The sequence below is a fragment of the Schistocerca piceifrons genome, chromosome 1 (genome assembly GCF_021461385.2).
Source record: "Schistocerca piceifrons isolate TAMUIC-IGC-003096 chromosome 1, iqSchPice1.1, whole genome shotgun sequence".
NCBI classification, from domain to species: Eukaryota; Metazoa; Arthropoda; class Insecta; order Orthoptera; family Acrididae; genus Schistocerca; species Schistocerca piceifrons.
The window spans coordinates 430,215,811-430,242,261 of NC_060138.1; the positions used below are offsets into that span (position 1 = coordinate 430,215,811).

The following is a 26,451-nucleotide window of genomic DNA, read 5'->3' on the forward strand; positions in this document are numbered from 1 at the left end:
TCATGCTCTGTCCCCCAAACACTTGTTGAATCATTGCAAGGGTCTCCGTAGCACTTTTCCTGAGATTTGCACAGAATTTGATACACACGAGCTGTTCTGTTCGCAGATCCATTGTAAAATCGCCACACACCAAACACAGAGTATTACGGAAATCAATGTGGACACACAACACGTCCTCCCAGCTGAATACCACTCCGCACACTGACTCGTCAAATATGCAGCTCTCACCACCTAGCTGTGCAAAGATCTACTACTTCTACTTTCCAGATGGCAGCACCAGTCCCGAAAATTTTGGATTCCATCTCGTATATGTATTGTTGTGTATCGTCTTTTCACTGAAGATGGATCTGGCCAAAATGAAATGTCTGTGTGTGTGTGTGTGTGTGTGTGTGTGTGTGTGTGCGTGCGTGCGTGCGTGCGTGCGTGCATGCGTGTTTCATCAATTTTTTCAGGTGTTACTGTAATAAATATGTAGAACCTCCAATTTCTTTGCTTTCCTTTCATACCTCTCTTACTCTGCTATGTATAATGACATCTGTGTTTTAACTTGTTCGCATGTAAGTTGCAGAACAGGAATGAAATTTTGCTTATACATATATGGAAAAAAAGTTTGAAATTATGAGTAGCACAAATCACCATCTATGAATTAAGTAGTGCCTGAACTTTTATGCAAAATTAAAATTGTAGAAACATAATGAAAACGATAGTTACTACTCACCAACAGGCTCCAACAGCCAGGCACTGTGGTCATGTGTGTGTGAGTTGCATTTGTATGCACGCACTGTGTGTGTGTGTGTGTGTGTGTGTGTGTGTGTGTGTGTACGACTCAGTATCTCGACTATATTCATTATATTGTTACATTGCCTCCTGGATTTTCTGTTGTTTTAAATTAAAATTGTAGGTAGACTAAACCTAGGATAATTGTAGAATTGGCTGCACCCATACCACATACTGCCATTAGGCACTGTAGTGTCACTAAAGTCTTCTACAGTTTCATTCACTAGCTACTGGCATAAAAACATTTGGTACCCTTGAAGATACGCATTATTTAGCAATTCTCCCACTTAAATTCTTGCATGTTAGGTATACAGCACATTGAGAACATGCGAAGTAAATGGCTGTCTAAAGTGGCAGAATTTTTGTTCAAAACCCAAAGAACTGTTTCCTTACCCTCTCATTTTATTCATACTTTTAAATTAGTCCCTGTTGCTTATTTAATTAGTCTTGAAGTATTCCTGCCCATCATTAACAGTTACAGTTGCTTTCAAATTTCCAGTTACAGTTAATCAAATAAAACGTACACTTGATGAACCATTGGATAAAAGGTACCATCAATATGGCATTTGTCACCTCCTTTTGCACCAAAGAAGGCAGCGACTTGTATTGGAATTTAATATACATGACACCTGATGTATCTTGGATCTGTACTTATCTACATCTATTCAAATAGCCCACACTTCTCTGAAACTGAGCCAGATGAATGGTAGTTAAGATGGGTTGATATAGACTGAGAGTGAGGTTCAGATCCCCAAATTGCTATTGAAGTTCCGGCATCAATAGTTCAGGTAAATGCCAAAATGGCTTCTTCATGTAGGCCATGGATGATATCCTGCCCCATTCTTGATCATCTGAGTTTATGTCCTTGTCTATAATGACCTTCAAGTTGGTGAGACATTAAACATGAAGCTCTCAGGGGCTCAGCATTCATTTGATGAGTACAGGTTTGGCGACCCCAGAGTTACTGAGCTGGGGACTGGTAAGCACCACCAGTCCTCTGTCACCATAAGCTGTGAACAAGCTTCAGTGACCACTGTATGGTGCAGCAGTGGAGCATTGTGTGTCACAGGGAACAGGGATCTTGGTGTGATCACCCGGAACATGACAATTGTAAAAATGTGTATAAAAAAAAAACCCTCAGTTCAAGGTGTACTGCACACTGATGAGTTGCATGGCTATTGTGTAACAGTTGTTAATGGGCTGCATCTGAGTTGTATAAGTGGCCCTGTCTAGGTGGGCTTGTATTTCCCAAGATGCTCGTGAGACTGAGATGGACCCCTTGAAATCTTCTTTTCCTCCTATTCCTCCTACCAGCAGAATGGGTCGGCCACTTTGGAAGTACCAACACCCAGTCGCACAAAAGACCTCGTGTGACCAACCCTCCAGATTCTGGAGTTGTTAAAAATAGTTTGAGATATAGTAACAGGATGCATTCTGCAGGACAGAATGTGTTTTTGGCAGCTAAGAGATGAGAGGGAACCATTTGAGAAAGTCTCCCATTTTTACATTAAAAATGGTTTAGAAGGCATCTCAGGGAATCAAAATCAGTCAGGTGGCTATAAAATGGGACAGTATTGGTCAAAACCTCTAATTCCCAGTAGCAGAAAGTGAAGTGCCTTAGAGAGTATGCCATTGAAATAGAGGCCCACAGTGCATTGAACAACAGCTAAAGTGTAGAGACATGTAAGGATCTGTTGGACATTCCCAAAAAAGAACCGACTTTCAGCAGCACGAAACTTCCAGATCATGTTAAGGCAAGTTTCCTATGCCTCAGAGTGTGGTGTTATGTCCCCAACCCAATGTACTGTTTCAAATACCAGCTCTTTGGACGGGTGGGGTATAAGGGAGAAGCCACTTGTGGCAAATGTGGTAAGGCTGCCCATGAAGAAGTCGCTTGTTCTTCTCTCTTGAAGTGTGTGAATAGCTGTGGGGCTTATCCTGTCTGGAACTGAGACTGCAGTGTATATCTTGACGAACAAAAGATATAACAAGCTTAAGACTGCAAAAGGCCTTGGTTTTTGACATTGTGGAGCTCCCTGCCCCTGCAAGGATTGAGTCCTGTCCACCATCCATCACAATCACTACCACTTCTGTGGCTGTGGATCCAAAGCAAAGAATAGCCCACTGAGAGACACAGGGAGTACACAGTCCAATGATGTCGACATCATCCTCTCTGATGTCTCTCTTGAATCTTCTTCAGAGGCGATTGACCTTGATGTTGGACTGGGTCACTCATCTCGCGCCAACACTGAGCCTGTACCCATTGCGAGCTCCCCTCGCCGGTAGAAAGCCAGGATGAAAGTGCAACCCCCGAGATAGATGGCTCCCATACTACAGTGGAACATTAATGTGTTCAGAACACACATGGAGGAAATGAAATTCCCAGCACAGGAACACCCCTGTGCTTGTGTTTGCAGGAAATGCATTTTAATGCATCTAATGTACCTGTACTATAGGGCTTTACACCACGCTTGGGTAGAAATGAAAACTCAAGCACAGGAATGCCTCCTGTGCTTGTGTTTGGAGGAAACACATTTTAAAGCATCTGATACCTTGTACTATGGAGCTATATGCCTTATCACAAGGATGACCTGACTGGGGAAATGGCCAAAGGGGGCGTCACTTTGTTTATCAATATGCACACCACTCCTTTGCTCTCCGCCTCGCTATCGACCTGCAATGTATTGCCATTGAAATTCACATGTGTCAGAGGATCGCTGTTTGCTCACTGTATCCGCCTCTGCAAGATACAGTTGACTCAGAGGCATACACAGATCTTATGGAACAACTCCCCCGACCATTTCTCCTATTGAGAGACTTCAATGCCCACCATGTCTTGTTGGGCTCAACCTCTACTTGCCCTTGGGCTCAGGTTTTGGAGAGCCTCATGATGTCTCACAAGATGTGCATCCTCAATGCAGGTGTTCCCACCCATTTCTCTGCTGCTACGGGGGTCATTCTGAGCCAACAACATCTGTTTCTGCTTCCCAGCCCTCATAGACTCTGTTCCATAGGAAGCCATTGCCGACCTTCATTCCAGTGACCATTTCAGACCCCGCATTCACCTGCTGGATGGAGTGTTACCTGAAGAGAAGCCACTAAAGTGGACGGTCAGTGGGACTATCTGAACACTGTTCAGCCAGCTGGCTATGTATGAACATTGTGACAGTGTCCAGGAGTGGATAGACAACATTACACAAGTGATTCATCATGGCAGTGACTTATCCATCCCAAAGTCCTCTGGTCATCTTAGGAGGCAACCTATAGCTTGGTAGACCAATGAGTGCCACTCAGCAATCTGTGCCAGGCATGAGGCTCTTCAGAGGTTTGAGTACCGCCCAACAGCAGACAGCTTCACAGCATTTCAGGTCGCAAGAGCCAAGGCTCGATGTGTAATTAAGGAGAGCAAGAAAAGGTCATGGCAAGTGTTCGTGGATTCCATCAACCATTCCATGTGTTCTGCCAAAGAATGAGAAGCCATCAGGAGGATTTATGATAAACACAGTTGTTAATCAATAGCGGCAGTGCTGAAGCAGGAGTGTCTCCAAACATCGCCCAGAGACAACGCTCAGGCACTGGCGGAGCATTTTTCATAAACTACTGTCAGTGCAAGACAGGATCCAGTTTTTCGTCGCTACAGTGCAGCTGTAGAGAGGAGCAAGTTAGACTTCAATTCCATCAGTTCTGATTCCTACAATGCCCCTTTCTCCATTTGGGAGGAATCGACCCTGTCTAAGGCTCGTGAAACTGGATCCACTCATGACCAAATCTGGTAGTACATGCTTCGACATTTGCCAGCATTGTCAAAGGAAATCCTCCTTGAATGTGTTTATTTGATATGGCAGACAGGTCACTTTCCCAGCTCATGGGGCAATTATGATACCTCTCCTCAAACCAGGAAAGAATCGCACATGTCCTGGTAGTTACTGAAGTATCTTTATAATGACCTTGGAGCAAACGGTTAACTGTCTTCTGGTCTGGTTTCTAGAGGCCAGGCAAGTTTTTAGCTGTTCTCAGTGTGGATTCTGGAAATTTCTGTCCACTGTCAACAACCTGACTCCATTAGAGGTGGCTGTTCAGCAGGCTTTCCTATGTAAACATCATTGTATCAGAATATTCTTTGATATCAGTAAGGTGTACGATACGACTTGGAGACACTGTATTTACGAATGCAGCAATGGAGCTTTTGTGGCCATCTCCCCATCTTCATGTGATCTTTCCTGTCTAAGCAGCTTTTTAGGTCCCCAGTTGGTGACATGCAGTCAGACTGATTTGAGCAGGAGAATGGTGTCCCTTAGGGCATTGTTTTAAGTATTACCATCTTTGCCGTAGACAGAGCGATAAGCAGAATATTGTCTACAGTAAGGAATCCCATACAATGCTCCTTATTTGTGGATGATTTTGCTGTTTTCTGTTCCTTCTCCAGTGTTGCAACAGCGACTCCTCAGTTACGAGTTAGAGTGAAGATTAGGGGAGTGAGTTGCTAAGACTCACTCCCACCCTCCCTCCCTCTCTCTCCCTCCCCCCTCCTCTCCCTCCCCCGCCCTCCCGCACTCCCTCCCACCCCCCCCCTCTCCCCCTATCCCTCTGAACAATTCTCAATTTTTAATTTACCTGACTTAATTATGATGGATACCAGTCTACATTTTAAAGACTCACTGAGGTTTCTGGGCCTCTTTTTTTTTTTACTTCAAACTGTTGTGGTTACCACATGTAAGATATCTGAAAACCAGAACCCAGAAGGCACTGAATATCTTAAGGTGCCTTAGCCGTAGGTCTATGGGAGCAGACAGGGCACATCTGCTCCAGTTGTACAGGGCTTTAATGCCTTCATGGCTAGATTGTGGGTGCATAGTGTATGAATCCCCCCCATGAACCATAGACCTTGCCATTGGTGGGGAGGCTTGTGTGCCTCAACGATACAGATAGCCGTACCGTAGGTGCAACCACAACGGTGGGGTATCTGTGGAGAGGCCAGACAAACGTGTGGTTCCTGAAGAGGGGCAGCAGCCTTTTCAGTAGTTGCAGGGGCAACAGTCTGGATGATTGACTGATCTGGCCTTGTAGCACTAACCAAAACGGCCTTGCTGTGCTGGTACTGCAAACGGCTGAAAGCAAGAGGAAACTACAGCCGTAATTTTTCCCGAGGGCATCAGCTTTACTGTATGGTTAAATGATGATGGTGTCCTCTTGGATAAAATATTCCTTAGGTAAAATAGTCCCCCATTCAGATCTCCGGGCGGGGACTACTCAAGAGGATGTCGTTATCAGGAGAAAGAAAACTGCATTCTACGGATCGAAGCGTGGAATGTCAGATCCCTTAATCTGGCAGGTAGGTTAGAAAATTTAAGAAGGGTAATGGATAGGTTAAAGTTAGATATAGTGGGAATTAGTGAAGTTCGGTGGCAGGAGGAACAAGACTTCTGGTCAGGTGAATACAGGGTTATAAATACAAAATCAAATAGGGGTAATGCAGGAGTAGGTTTAATAATGAATAAAAAAATAGGAGTGTGGGTAAGCTATTACAAACAGCATAGTGAACGTATTATTGTGGCCAAGATAGACACAAAGCCCATGCCTACTACAGTAGTACAAGTTTATATGCCAACTAGCTCTGCAGATGACGAAGAAATTGAAGAAATGTATGATGAGATAATAGAAATTATTCAGGTAGTGAAGGGAGATGAAAATTTAATAGTCATGGGTGACTGGAATTCGAGCGTAGGAAAAGGGAGAGAAGGAAATGTAGTAGGTGAATATGGATTGGGGGTAAGAAATGAAAGAGGAAGCCTGGTAGAATTTTGCACAGAGCATAACTTAATCATAGCTAACACTTGGTTCAAGAATCATAAAAGAAGGTTGTGTACATGGAAGAAGCCTGGAGATACTGACAGATTTCAGATAGATTATATAATGGTAAGACAGAGATTTAGGAACCAGGTTTTAAATTGTAAGACATTTCCAGGGGCAGATGTGGACTCTGACCACAATCTATTGGTTATGACCTGTAGATTAAAACTGAAGAAACTGCAAAAAGGTGGGAATTTAAGGAGATGGGACCTGGATAAACTGACTAAAGCAGAGGTTGTACAGAGTTTCAGGGAGAGCATAAGGGAACAATTGACAGGAATGGGGCAAAGAAATACAGTAGAAGAAGAATGGGTAGCTCTGAGGGATGAAGTAGTGAAGGCAGCAGTGGAACAAGTAGGTAAAAAGACGAGGGCTAGTAGAAATCCTTGGGTAACAGAAGAAATATTGAATTTAATTGATGAAAGCAGAAAATATAAAAATGCAGTAAATGAAGGCAGCAAAAAGGAATACAAACGTCTCAAAAATGAGATTGACAGGAAGTGCAAAATGGCTAAGCAGGGATGGCTAGAGGACAAATGTAAGGATGTAGAGGCTTATCTCACTAGGGGTAAGATAGATACTGCCTACAGGAAAATTAAAGAGACCTTTGGAGAAAAGAGAGCCACTTGTATGAATATCAAGAGCTTAGATGGAAACCCAGTTCTAAGCAAAGAAGGGAAAGCAGAAAGGTGGGAGGAGTGTATAGAAGGTCTATACAAGGGCGATGTACTTGAGGACAATATTATGGAAATGAAAGAGGATGTAGATGAAGATGAAATGGGAGATACGATACTGCGTGAAGAGTTTGACAGAGCACTGAAAGACCTGAGTCGAAACAAGGCCCCGGGAGTAGATAACATTCCATTAGAACTATTGACAACCTTGGGAGAGCCAGTCCTGACAAAACTCTACCATCTGGTGAGCAAGATGTATGAGACAGGCAAAATACCCTCAGACTTCAAGAAGAATATAATAATTCCCATCCCAAAGAAAGCAGGTGTTGACAGATGTGAAAATTACCGAACTATCAGTTTAATAAGTCACAGATGCAAAATACTAACGCGAATTCTTTACAGACGAATGGAAAAACTTGTAGAAGTCGACCTTGGAGAAGATCAGTTTGGATTCCGTAGAAATGTTGGAACACGTGAGGCGATACTGACCCTACGACTTATCTTAGAAGAAAGATTAAGGAAAGGCAAACCTACGTTTCTAGGATTTGTAGACTTAGAGAAAGCTTTTGACAATGTTGACTGGAATACTCTCTTTCAAATTCTGAAGGTGGCAGGGGTAAAATACAGAGAGCGAAAGGCTATTTACAATTTGTACAGAAACCAGATGGCAGTTATAAGAGTCGAGGGGCATGAAAGGGAAGCAGTGGTTGGGAAGGGAGTGAGACAGGGTTGTAGCCTCTCCCCGATGTTATTCAATCTGTATATTGAGCAAGCAGTAAAGGAAACAAAAGAAAAATTTGGAGTAGGTATAAAAATCCAGGGAGAAGAAATAAAAACTTTGAGGTTCGCCGATGACATTGTAATTCTGTCAGAGACGGCAAAGGACTTGGAAGAGCAGTTGAACGGAATGCACAGTGTCTTGAAAGGAGGATATAAGATGAACATCAACAAAAGCAAAACGAGGATAATGGAATGTAGTCGAATTAAGTCGGGTGATGCTGAGGGAATTAGATTAGGAAATGAGACACTTAAAGTAGTAAAGGAGTTTTGCTATTTGGGGAGCAAAATAACTGATGATGGTCGAAGTAGAGAGGATATAAAATGTAGACTGGCAATGACAAGGAAAGTGTTTCTGAAGAAGAGAAATTTGTTAACATCGAATATAGATTTAAGTGTCAGGAAGTCGTTTCTGAAAGTATTTGTATGGAGTGTAGCCATGTATGGAAGTGAAACAAGGACGATAAATAGTTTGGACAGGAAGAGAATAGAAGCTTTTGAAATGTGGTACTACAGAAGAATGTTGAAGATTAGGTGGGTAGATCGCATAACTAATGAGGAGGTGTTGAATAGGATTGGGGAGAAGTTTGTGGCACAACTTGACTAGAAGAAGGGATCGGTTGGTAGGACATGTTTTGAGGCATCAAGGGATCACAAATTTAGCATTGGAGGGCAGCGTGGAGGGTAAAAATCGTAGAGGGAGACCAAGAGATGGATACACTAAGCAGATTCAGAAGGATGTAGGCTGCAGTAGGTACTGGGAGATGAAGAAGCTTGCACAGGATAGAGTAGCCTGGAGAGCTACACCAAACCAGTCTCAGGACTGAAGACCACAACAACAACAGTGTATGAATTGGTGAGACCTTATTGTTTGAAAATAATTGATGCTGTCCACCATGAGGGGATTCGGCTGCCCTTGGTGCTTATAGGACCAGCACCATACCCAGTCTCTGTTCTGAGGCTGGTGAGCTGCCACTTGCAGTTCAATGGCAACTCTTCATGGTGTGTCAGGCATGTAAGTTCCATGCAGCCTGGAAGTCACCTGCAATTCATACTGTTGCTTGTCCATCTCTGGAATGTCTTTTCTCAAATTGTCCACGAGCAACAAGGCCGCTTGGGAGCTGTGTGCGGCATGTGCTGACGTCACTTGATGTGGAGAAAGTACAGCTCCAAATCCAGGATTTTAACCATATGCCACCCTGATTACTGCAAAAGCCCAGATTAATTTTAGATTTGGTGCAGTACAGGAAATATTGCTCTCCTGCATATGTTTTTAATACATTATTTTATGATATTTTATGTGAGCACCTTAACCCCACAGCTCTCTTTACAGGTGAGTCAAAACAGGGCGACTCTGTTGGTTGCTCTATTGTTTCTCCTGATCATTTTCTCAAGATCAAATACCTCGAGACTTTGATGTTTTAACACGGATTTATATGAGATCTTGCTGGCACTGGAACAGATGAGATGTTCCTAGGATGTTGCATTCCTTATATTTTCAGATTCTCTTATTGCCATTCACTCTCTCCAACATTTGTAGTCCACAATAACCAGGACGCCCTCCTCCAACTACAACAGCTGTGAAAAATGTCTTTCTACTGGGTACCGGGGCAAATGGGTATTGAGGGGTATGAAAAGGCAGATGTAGCAGTCAAGGAGGCTCATTGTGATTCTCAGTTATTTCTGTGTACCAACCCACTGCATGCTATCACCCTACTGTTGAAGGTGGAGAGTGAAGCGTTGATGGGAAGACGAGTGCCTGGAAGTGACAGATAATAAGCGGCATCTCATAAAGCCCAATACGCAGCTGTGGCATGCCTCGTTTCAGCCATGTAGACGGATGGAGGTCCTCCTCATTTGTCTTCTCATAGGCCCCAGTCCTTTTGTAGCTCAATGAATGTGGTGCAACTTTCACAGTTTTGTGATGTGTCCAACTTGATTCCGAAAATTTTAGAGGGATGTTTTTATGTGTTAGAGGGTGACTGGCTCATCCATGCTTTCTGTAAGTGATCAGCCAATTACATTCGCTATGTCTTTCCTTTAACTCTTCTGTGGTTTTACATTTGTTTTCATCCCATGTTTAGGACCTTCTACCCGTTCCCAGTTGTCTCCAGGCATATGAGATAGAGTGATTGTGTGGCTCAATGCAAGTTATGTGGGAGTGTGTGAATGAATGTCACTTTATAGGTTTCCTCCTCATTGTGTGCAACAATTTTAGTGATTTTATCCACATTCATTTGTTTTAATTTGTGTAAGAGTGCTGATGACCTCGCCATTGAGCACCCATAAGCTACACACACACACACACACACACACACACACACACACACACACACACACACTAACCTCCTTACTTCAACATCTCACAATGACTGGTTTGACCATGATTGAAGGTGGACACATTGGGGCATTAAACATAAACTCCCTTACTTCCACATCTCACAATATCTGATTTGGCTATGACTGAAAGTGAACACACTATCAATAAGCTGTCACGTGTGTCCAGTAACTAGGCAAAAAAGACTTGAACACCACCACGTATTTAATCAAACCAACTAGTTTAGTATGAATTGTGACAGCTTGCCATGATATGGAATGTGTCAATAGGTTTACAAACAGATCTTGTTCACTGTGCAAACATGGATAAATGCTGCCCATTACATAAATGATTGTTTTTTAATCACAATATACGTGACCGAAAACACAATATACGTGACCAATAGTAATCGCACCCAGTTAAAGACACTTGCAAAACTTTCTCACATGAAATGTTTGAAGTGCTGTTTTGCTTGTGTGTGGTTAAGTTGTACTCATAATTCTTAGACTCACCACCAGTGCATTACATTTTATTTCACAAAAGGTAATATTGGTAGGCGGCTCGCGTCATTATTTTTATTACTATGTTACATCAACGACATTGCATCAACTGTTTCAAGTGGTCAATTTAGTGTTAATTCCTGTAGGCTACTAAATAGATTCTACAATAGATCGATAGGAAGAAGTGGACCGCATCTGTAGCCTCCCATGTTCTCTGGACTTACATCCACAAAATTGTTAATTGCAGGAGCATTTGAATGTTCTTGTGTGTCAAACTTCTGTTCAAGCTGCAGTCAGCTTTTGTGCCGAGGTTGTGAAACCATATGCAATACTCCTGGATTACATAAATGTATCTGGGGTTCTCTGCAACTGTGGGTGAATGCATGTGTCATTGTTAACAAAAGGATTTTTGAACATGTTTTGTGCAAAGGAAAGCATAGTAGGATCGCAGTGCCCAAAGACAGTGGCCGTGTGTGTGTGTGTGTGTGTGTGTGTGTGTGTGTGTGTGTGTGTGCGCGCGCACATCAGTCTTGTGAAACACAAAGGAACATTACCTAATAGCATTGTGTGTGTGTGTGTGTGCGTGTGCATGTGTGCGTGTGCGCACACACGCACACACACACAATGCTATTAGGTAATGTTCCTTTGTGTTTCACAAGACTGATGTGCTGTAAATAGTTGTAAGAAATGAGTTCCATGTCCATATAACATATTTTTGTCTTATCTATGTGTATATTATATTCTGAAAAATCTGTTACACCCTTTGTGTTGTGGGGTGCTTTGGCTCTGGCAATTTGTTGGATTATGGTCACTGTAACTACCATTTAATTCTTCCATCACACTAGTCTGTATAAGGAGATACTTCAGTAGAAACTCCACATGTATTGATTCTGTGGTTTTATTGCAGCCAGGAACACCCTGAACTTGTGCCAAAAGCTGTTGCTCTTAAGGAAGCAAAAGCAGCCAATGCAGCCTCCAATCCAGAACCAGGGCCTAAAAAGCTTCAGACTCCTTTCAAGGTATTCTTGGGTTATTTAGTAACTGATTTTTTTGTGTTTTGAATTTCATTTGTGTGTCAGCACTATTTTAAGCTGCAAGGCATCTCCTTAGTTTCACATGATTGTATTCTTATTTTTCTGTTGACTGCACATCTTCTTTTAGTGACTATAATTTTGGCTAACATTAGTGCACCTCCGCCTCCCTTTTCGACTGATGAAAATACAAATGTTGTAAATGCCTTATCAGCTCCAGACAGGTTTATAGTATATTTACATGAAATTGTAAGATGTGAAGTGTGGGTGAGTAGGATTTTGATCACTATCTTCTTTGCTAGTAATTTGCTTACATTCCACATTCTGCGATTATATAGGATATCTTCTGTATTTCTTCCATTGAAATGGTGACATGCCAACATCATTTGTTGTTGAAATGAGGAAGATGTCTTCATGACAGGCAAGTTGTTAGTTTCTACCACTGATAGTTGCTTCTTTTCTTCTACAATCTTAATTACTGCCCTCAGGAAATATGCAGAGATTCATTAATAGCAACTAGTCATTGCCTGGTTGTACAATGTGTCGCATTCGCAATCGATACAACATTAGATTAATGCTTTTGTTCAGCATAAATATGCTTCCTGAATAAGCATTTTCTTTCTCGTGTTACACTATTAAAGGGAAATATGACACCGAAGTGCTTATGCAGGCTGCTCTGAAGTTTGTCAGTTTTCCCAGTTCACATGTTCCTTTTTTCTGCAACTGCCAATGAGAGCTGAAATGGAGAAGACTCAATTCCAAACTGCTTTCACATTGTGGGAAGCAATACAAACCACATATATAAAAATTCACGTTTTGTGTGCATTGCTGTGCAGTCAGCACATTATTACATGAATTACTTCCAATGATCGAAATAGATTGAGTAAGGATGTACCTAACATATAAAGTAGCTGGTAATAACATCGTCACAGACCCATATCATTCACATAAACTTGTTGTAGGATTTTTGGAACCTATACTATGTTCCAACATTAGGAAATGACTTGAAGAAAGTGGTCTATTGGCACATAATCAGCACAGATTCAGAAAATATCACTCTTGTGAAGCACAATTGGATCTTTGCTGACATGAAATAATGAGTGATATCAATATGTGATCTCATGTTTCTAGATTTTCAGGAGGGTTTGAACACTATTTCTCACAAGCAACTTCCAATCAAATTGTGCGCCTCCAGAGTATCATCTCAGTTGTCTGACTGATTCTGTGATTTCTTGTAGAAAGGTCACAGTTTGTAGTAATTGACAGAAAGTCATATAGTGAAACTGAAATGATATATGAGGTTCCCCGAGGAAGTGTTACAGGTCCTCTACTGTTCTCAATGCTCTTGTTTACCAGCAGATCAAAGTGAATTGTAAACTGATTCAGATAAGATTATTGCATGTTTGAAAATGACAATTTACCCTAACAAGAAAATATTGAGGTCCTTCACATGAGTGCTAAAAAAATTCCATTACTTTTTTGCCACACAATAAAACATGCAGATTTAAAGGTTTTGGGTTCAACTAAATACCTAGGGATAACAATTATGAACAACTGATGTTCGAACCATCACAATCACATAGAAAATACTGTGGAGAAGGTGAACAAAATACTGTGTTTTATTGGCAGAACACTTGGAAAAATGCAACAAATGTAGAAAAACTGCCTTCACTATGCTTGTCTGTCCTCATCTGGAGTATAGCTCTGTGCTATGGAATCCCTACTAGATTGAAAAAGTTCACAGATGGGTAGATCATTTTGTATTATCATAAAAAAATGGGGGCATCATGGATTGGAAAAAATAAGTGAGTAAGGTGGAAATCATAAAAACATTGAATTTTTTGCTGCAGAGTGACTTTTTTCACAAAATCGCAATTGTCAGATTCCTCCTTCAAATGCCAAAACATTTAGTTCACTCTCACCTACATAGGGAGAAATGACCATAGGGATAAAATGAGAAAAATCGGAGCACCCAAGGAAAGATGTAGATTTCATTTTTCCCATGTATCACCTGAGAGTGGAACAGTTGAGAAAGAATTTGAAAGTAGTTCAGTGGACACTCTGCCAAACAGTCGAAGTGCAAATTGCAGATAGTCATGTAGCTGTAACTGGCAATGGACAGTTATTTTAGATTATTAAGAAAAAAAACAAATTATAGTGAAAATACATTAATTTGTTGTGAAGCGAAATTGCAACACATCATCTGGTTTCATAATGGCTTCCATAATGAAAAGTTAAGCAACCTGTAGAAGTAAACTACGATCTGATTGTCCACAAGATGGTACAGAAGTTTTACAAGGAAATAGATGCTTAACAATGTGTGATATGTATAGATTTCAATCTCTTAATAGACACTTGATAATTTTATCAGTTGTATTTTCTCACTCAAGGGTAGGTGTAATACGATTTAAAAATTGACTTCTTTCCAGGTGTACATATTACTGCCTAAAATATTTTCATGGACTGATTTATTTGTTTTGTCATGGATCAGACCTAAAGATCAGCCCAAACCAAGGAAAGCAACTCTTCCCCCCCACCACCACCACTATCACTGAATTACGCTATTGCTACAACATGTTTGGGTAAATACCACTTGCTACATGTTCACTATATTCACACTTGCTCATCTGAGTTCCACTCTATGAATCTACACTACAGACCAAAAACATTGTGCATTGATTCTGTGGCAGTGCCCTCTTTGTAGCAAAATCACTGTGAAGCATTTTATTGTCTTATGTCAGATTGGTCCATCAGTGACCTTTAAATCTGAGCTGTAACAGAAATCCTCTTCAGAATTTGACATATATGTCTGTTGATTGGTTTGTACAGTGCATTTGGAGTTTGATTTATGCCTTTGATCAATTTCTTTATCGTGTCAGAGAGACAATTCATCAATAATTGGAATCTCTCAAAATTCTTGTTATCTTTGTTGATTCGTCTGATATAAACACACCTCTGATGGAGATACATTATGCCTGCACTTCTATGCCCTCAGTACGTGGCCTAATGACTAAGGCAGTGCCATTAAGTGGTGTGTCCCAAGACATTTGATCACATAATTGTTCTATATATTTACTGGGAAAATGTGATAAAAATTGAAGTATGAACACAATGCAAGGAAAGAAAGGCATATGGCCAAGTAAAAAATATTTAACAGTGGTCAACATGATTGATGATTCTCATTATATGTAACCAATCTGTGGTCTTTCCATCTGCCCTAGTTTGTATTGATTATCTATTTCCTATTCCCCTCCAGTTTTCATTCCTTCTTTTGTGTTGGTAGTCTATTTTCCACATTTTGCTGACATCATTTTAGCTTTTCTGAATTTCCTTGTTAATCTTGGGCTCTTCATCTTTTTTTTTTTTATAGCTGAAATTTGCAGCCTACTTCTGACAAACTGTTTCCTAATTGAGAAGATACTTGTCGTTTGCATAACTGTCACTTATCCCATTCTCTGTGGTCCACCATTCATTTTAGCACTACTCTCTCATGCTTGATGTAAGATTTGTCCTAGGCTTGTAAGTGTGTTTTATTTTTCTTTTAAAAAAGTCTTTTTACTTATGATCAAAGGTTTAGTTTTCTATTCCTCAACTATGCATTTAAATGAAGTGGAGCATACTGTACACACCAAATATTGATAATTGTATTTGTATGCGGGTCCACAGCCTCATTGTATTTCATAAAATAAAACAGTGTAGGCTGTAAATTTATTTATTTATTTATTGTGTATTTATCAAGCACATATGTGGTAGCATTATGCACTGTGGTGCAGATGTGATGTGGAAATCAATTTGTCAGTCCATAAGCAAGGCCACACTTCAGTGGTACCATTCTCCGTATCAAATACAATTGATAGAGCAGTAAAATAAGTGGAAGATCTGTGCATAGTAGAATGGGAGGGCAAGGTTAACATCTGTTCACTACAGAACCACGTTATGTCATGTGAAAACTTCAGATAATACATTGGTTGCGTCAACGTGAAAGATAAATTTAGAGCCTACAATAGACATTGTTTCCTTTAATGCACATGTACCCTATTTTATGGACTATAAGATGCACTTTGGTCTTTGAAAAATTGCCTCCAAAATTGAGGTGTGTTTTATCCTCAGAATTAATATAAAGATGTCCAGTGTTTGATTTAAAATTCCCTCCAATCTTAAAAATGCCCGTATATTCTATGCTGCAAGAAACGTATTTCTTGTCTGGCAACATTGGATTCAACTGGCAGCAGCAGTGCACTGATGCAACAGACATCAGTTGTGAGGACTCACAAGCTTGCTAACTTTGTCTCCCTCCTGCCCCACCATAACAAACACAGAACACTGTCTAGCCTATCATGCATCATTGCAGTCTGTGGTGCCAGTGAACTTGAATTGAAAGTGATTTGTGTTATCAGTAACACCACAATATTTTTGTTAGTAGCTAATTTCGTAAAGAAAATAAAATAATTGGTATTCATATGATGTGGGCTATAAATTAATTGAAGGTAACAGCATATGCAGAAAAACATGGAAACAGAGCAGCTGAGTGGCATTTCAGCCCTCCACCAACAGAAAAAACCATTCATGATTGGTGGGCTAGTAAAAAAAAAAAAAAAAAAAAAAAAAAAAAAAAAAAAAAAAAAAAAAAACTGAGAAAGACTAAATGTGCAAATAGGGGATAGAATGCAAAATGGTCAAAACTGGATGATCGGGATTTTACAGGTCCGTTTGACTTTATAAGCTATGAACTTCTTTAGTCTGGCTTTGCAATCTAATAATAGCATCTTATAGTTCATAAAATATAGTATGTACAGCAAAGTTGAGGCTCATATCTGTACAACTGAACATTACAATGTCATTTTGATGTACTATACTTTTCACTCTTGTTTCTCAGAAAGTGTACTCCGTGGCTTAAAAAGTAACTCTCCTCCCCCCCTTGACACCACCATCACCACCACCACCACCCACTGTCGAGCGCACACACACACACACACACACACACACACACACACACACACACACACAAAATATTTTGCATTTTAGCTGGTTATAGAGTTCGGTTGGTCTACTGAATTTTGTCATGATTGTGCCATTTGAAGGAGGTCTGTTATTGTGCATAATTCATTTCTTTGGAAGAAGCATGCTATAAATCCAGTTAAATTGTTTACAAAACAAGTAATTAATTAGCTTGATTGCAATGTTATTTGCAGCTTTTCTGTAATGAGAAGTTGAACCAGCATAAAAATGATCCTGGTTTTGATAGAACAGCTGTACTGGAAAGCTGCAAAGAGCAATGGCGTGACATGTCAGAGAAGAAAAAGATTGTTTGGATTGATTGGGCACTTGAAGAAGAGGCGAAGTATCAGGTAACTATTCATCATGGCCTGCTTTGTATTATAAGCAACTTAAAAATGGACGTCTGAAATTGTAACTAACATTTTCTTTGCAGAAATTAATTAAAGAGCTTTATGAGTAACAGACATTCTAGCCAATTACAAAATGACAGTGTGTAATTCTAGAGTGGAAGTCATTCCTTTACTTTTGCGGTAAGGGACTAGCGTTGTAGAACAGCTACCGTATGTGTCATGACTCCCGCAACTGCTTATCAATGTACGTGCTGGCATGTGTGGTAGTATAAGCTGTCACCTGGTAGTCCTGATGCAAGTGTTCCGTGCACGCATGTACAGTCATGTCACAAGTGCACATGAAAGTTTGGTACAGTCAGCTGCCCAAGGGAACAGTTCCAACATTCTTGATGTTCATAATCAGAAAAATACACAAAAGATCCTGCCTTGTGACTAATAGTGATCAGCTTTGGGCTGTAGCTTATAGGTAGTCTCAAAATAACTCTTTTATTATTACTAGTCAAAGTACTTTCTGCTTATGTAGTGTAGTGTTCCATTATTTCTAAAATGAGAAGTAAGACTAAAACAGTAGTTAATTTTAAATAATAAAATTGTTTTCACTCTCCTGGCATGAAGCATGGACCTTGCCATCCATGGAGTGTCTTGGGTGCCTCAGTAATACAGATAGCCATACCACAGATACAACCACAACCGGGGGGGGATCCTGTTGAAAGGCCAGACAAATGTGTGGTTACTGAAGAGGGCCAGCAGCCTTTTTAAGCAGTTGCAGGGGCATCAGTCTGGATGATGGACTGATCTTATCTAGTAACATGAGCGAAAATGGCATTATTGTGCTGGTACTGTGAATGGCTGAAAGCAAAGAAAATTATAAGTGTAAGTTTTCCAAAGGACATGCAGCTCTACTGTATGGTTAAATGATGATGACGTCCTCTTGGGTAAAATGTTCTGGAGCTAAAATAATCAGATCTCCAGGTGGGGACTACTCTGGAGGATGTTGCTGTCAGGAGAAATAAAACTGGCATTCTACGGATTGGAGTGTGGAATGTTAGATCCCTTAATCAGGCAGGTAGATTATAAAATTTAAAAAGGTAGGTAGCAGGAGGAACAGGACTTCAGGTCAGGTGAATACAAGGTTATAAATACAAAGTCAGATAATAGGGATAATGCAGTAGTGGATTTAATAATGAATAAGAATATAGAAATGCAGGTAAGCTTCTACGAACAGCATAGTTAATACATTATATTAGCCAAGATAGACGGAAAGCCCACACCTACCACAGTAGTACAAGTTTACATGCCAACTGGCTCTGCAGATGATGAAGAGACTGAAGAAATATATGATGAAGAAAAGAAATTATTCAAATGGTTAAAGAAGACAGAAATTTAAGATAATGATGGGAGACTGGAATTTGATAGGAAAAGGAAGAGAAGGAAAAATAGTACTGCAGTTACCCCAGCGAAGTCGGACTCAAATTTAAGCCATACCCAAAAAATGAGAGTCAAAATCCAAGAGGGAAAGAAGTTGTAGGCAGCATTCAAAATTGCAACAAAGTTGGTTATTTGTAATATGAGAGACAAATTAGATGGCATGGATGAAGATTCAGCTACAATAGCTGAGTTCAACTTGTAAGCTTAGCACGCGAGCTTAAGCAAGTTTATTTTGTAGATTAATGTAGTCTTTAAAATACACTCCTGGAAATTGAAATAAGAACACCGTGAATTCATTGTCCCAGGAAGGGGAAACTTTATTGACACATTCCTGGGGTCAGATACATCACATGATCACACTGACAGAACCACAGGCACATAGACACAGGCAACAGAGCATGCACAATGTCGGCACTAGTACAGTGTATATCCACCTTTCGCAGCAATGCAGGCTGCTATTCTCCCATGGAGACGATCGTAGAGATGCTGGATGTAGTCCTGTGGAACGGCTTGCCATGCCATTTCCACCTGGCGCCTCAGTTGGACCAGCGTTCGTGCTGGATGTGCAGACCGCGTGAGACGACGCTTCATCCAGTCCCAAACATGCTCAATGGGGGACAGATCCGGAGATCTTGCTGGCCAGGGTAGTTGACTTACACCTTCTAGAGCACGTTGGGTGGCACGGGATACATGCGGACGTGCATTGTCCTGTAGGAACAGCAAGTTCCCTTGCCGGTCTAGGAATGGTAGAACGATGGGTTCGATGACGGTTTGGATGTACCGTGCACTATTCAGTGTCCCTCGACGATCACCAGTGGTGTACGGCCAGTGTAGGAGATCGCTCCCCACACCATGATGCCGGGTGTTGGCCCTGTATGCCTCGGTCGTGTGCAGTCCTGATTGTGGCGCTCACCTGCACGGCGCCAAACACGCATACGACCATCATTGGCACCAAGGCAGAAGCGACTCTCATCGCTGAAGACGACACGTCTCCATTCGTCCCTCCATTCACGCCTGTCGCGACACCACTGGAGGCGGGCTGCACGATGTTGGGGCGTGAGCGGAAGACGGCCTAACGGTGTGCGGGACCGTAGCCCAGCTTCATGGAGACGGTTGCGAATGGTCCTCGCCGATACCCCAGGAGCAACAGTGTCCCTAATTTGCTGGGAAGTGGCGGTGCGGTCCCCTACGGCACTGCGTAGGATCCTACGGTCTTGTCGTGCATCCATGCGTCGCTGCGGTCCGGTCCCAGGTCGACGGGCATGTGCACCTTCCGCCGACCACTGGCGACAACATCGATGTACTGTGGAGACCTCACGCCCCACGTGTTGAGCAATTCAGCGGTACGTCCACCCGGCCTCCCGCATGCCCACTATACGCCCTCGCTCAAAGTCCGTCAACTGCACATACGGTTCACGTCCACGCTGTCGCGGCATGCTACCAGTGTTAAAGACTGCGATGGAGCTCCGTATGCCACGGCAAACTGGCTGACACTGACGGCGGCGGTGCACAAATGCTGCGCAGCTAGCGCGATTCGACGGCCAACACCGCGGTTCCTGGTGTGTCTGCTGTGCCGTGCGTGTGATCATTGCTTGTACAGCCCTCTCGCAGTGTCCGGAGCAAGTATGGTGGGTCTGACACACTGGTGTCAATGTGTTCTTTTTTCCATTTCCAGGAGTGTATTTAAAATGACATAACTTGTCTGCACAGAACTTATAGTCATAAATAATTTAAAAATCAATACCAAAGTCAGTTGTCATGCTTCATTTCTGACTGTATCACTATTTTGCTTAAGAAAAATACAAATGTAAACCTTACATGATATGTATATTCATCTGCATTTGCCGCTGTCTCACTCAAGTTTGTTAGGGGGACAGGATTTAAATGAGATAACAGCTAACACAGAAGAATACAAGGCGTCATGTTTAGATTTCTATTATCCTTATGATGAAGAGAGTATGTGATACTGACAAAGTGTCATCCATGTTCATGTAAGTTGTGAACACAGGTTTGCCAGTCAACTTTTCATTGTAGATTTGTAGTGAAGTGGCAGTGCTGTAAAAATGGTGGTACCAAACCGACCTCAGCTGGTGCCTTAGGCAAACCTGCAGTGCAATTAGCACTTTTCTCCCCAAAGGAAATAACTTCCTTCTTGAATTTGGCTTTATGGTGAAAGCACTTCATTATGGTACACTAACACCAGCACTTAACAAAGTAATATGTTATATGAAAAACTAACCACAGCTTACCAACTTGTGCAAGAATTCTACAGCCTTGCACGTTGTTGGTATTTAAGTAAAGAAATTTGTTAATGTGAATATTTCAAAGACTGCTGCATTCAAAGATCAGAAGGACTGAATTTCTGTATCCTTCATTGGAGGATATATTATGGCTCATTGGTAGAAACTTGGGGGGGAAAAGTAGATTTATCTTCTAACATTTTTGATATATTTTTACTAGTGCAGAAATTTTGGTGCCAGTATTTATCTTTGCATTTGCAAAGCATGCCCGTATAGCACTGCTTCTATTTGATGACAAAAGGTAGTTGTGGCAGTTCGTAGCACCATTTTTCAAATTTCTGTTTGCTGCACTTGATTCTAAGCAGCAAGCATTTTTTTGGATCCCAAAAACTAGAAAAAAAAGTGTGGCTTAGATTGGGGTATATACCATGAATATGGACTGGGGAAAAGGAATGAGAGAGGAAGCCGCTTGGCAGAATTTTGCACAGAGCAAAGTTTAATCATTGGTTACACTTACTTTATTGTGAAAGAAGGCTATATACATTGAAGAGAACTGGAGGCACTGGAAAGTTTCAGATTGATTGTATATTGATCAGACAGAGATTTAGGAACCATATTTTAAATTGTAAGACATCTCCAGTGGCAGATGAGGACTCTGAACACAGTTTATTGGTTATGAACTGTAGATTTAAACTAAAGAAATTGGAGAACAGTAGGAAATTAAGGAATGGCACCTGCATAAGTTGAAAGAACAAAGAAGCATTAGGCAACAGTTATAGAACAGGGGAAAGGAATACTGTAGAAAATGAATGGCTAGCTTTAAGAGGCAAAATATTGGAGGCAGCAGAGGACCATATAGGTTAAAAGATAAGGCCAAGTAGAAATTCTTGGATATTGCAAGAGATGTTGAGTTTAATCGATGAAAGGAGAACATTTAAAAATACAGTAAGTGAAGCAGGCGAAAGGGAATACAAACGTTTAAAAAATGAGATTGCTAGCAAGAGCAAAATGACTAAGCAGGAATGGCTCGAGGATAAATGTAAGGATTTAGAAGCATATTTCACTAGGGAAAAGATAGATACTGCCTACAGGAAAATTAAGAGAGACCTTTGGAGGAAAGAAAAGCAGCTCTATGAATGCTAAGAGCTCAGATGGTAAACCAGTACTAAGCAAAGAAGGGAGAGCTGAAAGGCAGAAGCAGTATGTAGAGGGTCTATACAAGGGAGATGAACTTGAAAGTAATAGTATAGAAAGGGAAGTGGTCGTAGATGAAGATGAGATGGGACATAGGATACTGTAAGAAGAATTTGTTAAAGCCCTGAAAGATCTAAGTTGAAACAAGACCCCAGGAGTAGACGATATTCTATCAGAACTAATGATGGCCTTGGGAGAGCCAGCCATGACAAAACTATTCCATACCATGTGCAAGATGTATGAAGCAGACGAAATACCCTCAGATTCAAGAAGAATGTAGTAATTCCAATTCCAAAAAAAGCAATTGCTGACATGTGTAAAAATTACCAAACTATCAGTTTAATAAGTAATGGTTGCAAAATACTAACACAAACTACAGAAGAATAGAAAACTGGTAGAAGCCATCCAGGAAAGATCAGTTTGGATTCCGGAGAAATGTAGGAACGTGCAAGACAATAATCTTAGAAGGCAGGTTGAGGAAAGGCAAACCTACATTTATAGCATCTGTAGACTTAGAGAAATCTTTTGACAATATTGACGGGAATACTCTCTTTACAATTCTTAAGGTAGCAAGGGTAAAATGCACAGAGCAAACAGCTATTTACATCTTGTACAGAAACCAGATAGCAGTCGTAAGTGTGGAAGAGTAGGAAAGGGAGGCATTGGTTGAAAAGGGAGTGAGACAGGGTTGTAGCCTACCCCAATGTTATTCAGTGTGAATGTTGAACAAGCAGTAAAGAAAACCAAAGAAAAATTTGGATTGAGAATTAAAGTTCAGGGAGAAGAAATAAAAAACTTTAAGCTTTGCTGATGACAGTGTATGTTTGTCAGAGACAGCAAAGGAATTGGAAGAAAAGTTGAAGGAGAATATAAGATGAACCGTCAGCATAACCAAAACAGGGATAATGGAACGTATTCGAATGAAATCAGGCAATGCTAAGGGAATTAGATTAGGAAACAAGACACTTAAAGTAGCAGAAGAGTTTTGCTATTTGTGCAGCAAAATAACTGATGATGGCCGAAGCAGAGACGATGTAAAATGTAGACTGGTAGTGGCAAAAAAGTGTTTCTGAAGAACAGAAATTTGTTAACATCGAATATAGGTTTAAATGTTAGGACGTCTTTCCTGGAGGTATTTGTCTGGAATATAGCCTTGTATGGAAGTGAAACATGGACAATAAACAGAAATTAGAAGCTTTTGCAATATGGTGCCAAAGAAGAATGTTGAACATTAGATGGATCGATCACTTAACTAATGAGGAGATACTGTATACAATTGGGGAGACACAATATTTGTGGCACCAGTTGACTAAAAGAAGATATGTAGTCCATCCAGTGGCCAGTTGGGTGCATATTGACACTGCTGTGGATACTGGTAGGACATGTTCTGTGACATCAAGGGATCACCTGTTTAGTATTGGAGTGTAGTATGGAAAAATCATAGAGGGAGACCAAGAGATGAATACAGTAAGCAGATTCGGAAGGATGTAGGTTGCAGTAGTTATTCGGAGAATAAGAGGCTCGCACCAAATACAGTAGCATGGAGAGGTGCATCAAACCAGTCTTCAAGCAACAACAAAAAAATTATCGTTATGTTGTGAGCAAACTGTTTTACTTAATAACTTCTGTTGTCTTTTCTGCAATGTTAGAATAGTGAATTGTGTACTGTGACAGTATAAGTTTTTTGCACTGGAGAAGGGAAAGGTGAGATTACTAACAGAATGCAAAAGATTAAGGATTTAAAATTGCAAGCAGAGAAGGAAAGACAAAGATAGCAACTGGAAAACAATGAAAAGGCAGAGGATGGGCAAGCGCTTGAATACAGTTTTGAGAGATTTTGGTGAGTTGTAAATAATAAACTGTATTATGTTGGCTCATTATATTCCTTAATTTTCTGCTGATCATGCTATAGGTAAGTTTGTTAGAGCCTGCCATAAAACTAGTTCTGCTTTGTACTTTGTTTTATTAATTCAAGTGTGACATCAGCAGGCTGCTTCTTCATAACTTAAAGGCTGTGGTATGATAGATTAAAGAGTCCTGTTTTTATGTGATAGAGACTAAATTATTCATTACAGGTAAGATATTATACTTTATAATTACTCCATTTGTGTTTTATAATGTTACATGTGGCAGTATGTAAAGATAAAACCACACTCGTGGGAACCACTAGCGTGTGCAATAATTGGTTTATGGTTCATAGAAAGGTAAAGGCAAGATTTTGGGCTCCAGTCTCTTTTAGGTTGGTAGCGTACACAATCTGCTGAAGAGAGACTACAAAATTGCACAGTAGGAACTTGAAGAAATAGTGGAATATGACTACTCAAGTTAAGTACTAAAATGAGTTGTGGGCAATCAGAGGTCAAAGTTTAGAGCTAAATGTCATAAAATAACCCGCAAATGGAATACATAGGTGATAACTATAAAGGTCAGTTTTGGTTGAACATATCCTCACAGCATCTTCTTTGTGATACTAAGAGAGATTTTCATACATGAAATTCCCTCTTCCAGCTTTATTTCCACTGCAACATGATCCTCAGTGACAAGTATGAAAGTCACTAAGAAGCACAATCAAGGTTGAAGTTGCTGTTGTGTTCATCAGTGTAATGAGGCAAAGAATTCTAGAACACATCAAACACTACAGCATGATTAAAACATAAATATATTTATTTGCAATATATATAGTATTAGGCATGCGTAACATTGTATCCTTGAGTCTCCTTGCAGTTCGTCTCTGTTCTACTGTAACTGAATTACACTATTCACTAGCAGTCAGAGTAGCAATAGCATGTGCCATGTTGGTAAAGTGTAATTGCACTGTCTTCCATAAGCGTGGCATGATCTGGGAGTAGTCTGCGGATAATTGATGGTGGAGCTCTGAGTGTAGCAGCTTAAAAAGAAACACAGTCCAATCACAGTTGCAGGCTGTGAAACAATGCAAATTTGGAGTCCCCTGGTGGTGGCTCCTGGCCGTGTGTGGCAAACCATCTATAACAGCTACTTGTCATGTCCAGTGTAAATGTCTCTTCTGTAGAGATACAATTGGCACATGACATGCTGTGCGTGGTCACCCACAGACACAATCGATATCACATTCCTCCCGTCCAAAATTGCACATCGTTGTCACTAATGTTGGAAGTCTGTGCCATTGTATTGCAGATGATGTTGGCTGTCGTGTGATGGCAGATGGCACCAACCAACTTGTGTCCTGACATTTGTCTCCACACTGTTGGCAACATCTGCCAAAGAAACCAGAGGTAGGAAGTCCATCCAGTGGTACAGGTGGGTGCACATTGGCACTGCTGTGGATACTGAAGTCTTGATGTCTGTGACTGATGTTGTGTACGGTGACAGAAGCTGCACTGGCAGGCAGGGATCAATCTCCATTGCAGAGATGTCTGATGACCCATGCGCACGAATGTGTCAGGCAATGTCAAGGGCTGATTGGTGTGTGTGTGTGGGGGGGGGGGGGGGGGCAGCAGTCTGGGATTCAAGCAGCATTTCTGGAACATGAAAATATATGGCAGGATCAGAATTATCACAATAACATACTGGATTTTGGTGCCATTGATGGGTGCCTATTTTGCTGTGAATGGTATAACAAGCTCGGTCAATCGTCTGAGTGAAGATGCCAGATTCCCAGTTGTGAGGCTTGTTAAAGACACAGTAGAAAAGGTAATCCTTCATGCAGAACTTAATTATGAAGCCAGTGAAGTGTCATGAAAAGGCAGAGTGCTGAGAAACTGCGATGACGACAGCAGCAGCAGCAGCAGCAACAACAACAACAACAACAACGCATTTTCCTTCATTGGTGAAGCAACAAGTTTGGACATCTGAGCCTTGAATGTACAGATGAAATGTTCGGAGAGAACAATGTGGGTTTGGATATGATGAATCTCATTTTGTTCGCAAAGGTATCAAAAATCCAATGGAGAAAACTGCGGACCATTGTCCAAAACAGTTGTTCATGACAAACCTTCTGAACAATAGACAGAAGTGAGAGCTTTTATAGTGCTAAGACTAGTTGTCGAATTCATTGTAATGACAAATTGATATCTGCTGTATACATCGATAATGATCAGACATTGTGTGTTCCAGAATGGATCAGCAAAATCAGTGTGGATGCATTGCCAAGGAGTGTCAGATCAAGGCCAATTGAAAAATTCCAGATTTGGCTCTGCTTGATTATCTGTGCATGCATGGCAGTGGGCAGTAATCTGTTGTATCTGCTTGCCAAACCAGAGCCATGTACAATGCTGACATGCTAGTTGCTTAGTTCTAATGATTCCCCAAAACATGGTGCAGCAATGATGTGGGA

General features: G+C 41.0%; 1 protein-coding gene across 9 annotated transcripts in view; it reads left to right on the plus strand.

The window, feature by feature from the left end:
* Nucleotides 1–26,451, plus strand: part of LOC124790314 (nucleolar transcription factor 1-A-like) — a 210,033-nt gene that overhangs the window by 106,923 nt on the left and 76,659 nt on the right. For all 9 annotated transcript variants that reach the window (XM_047257773.1, XM_047257776.1, XM_047257782.1 and 6 more), the window contains 2 exons: nt 11,803–11,914; nt 17,119–17,274. In XM_047257773.1, coding sequence (XP_047113729.1) covers nt 11,803–11,914; nt 17,119–17,274 — 268 coding nt within the window. The remainder of the gene's footprint in view (nt 1–11,802; nt 11,915–17,118; nt 17,275–26,451) is intronic.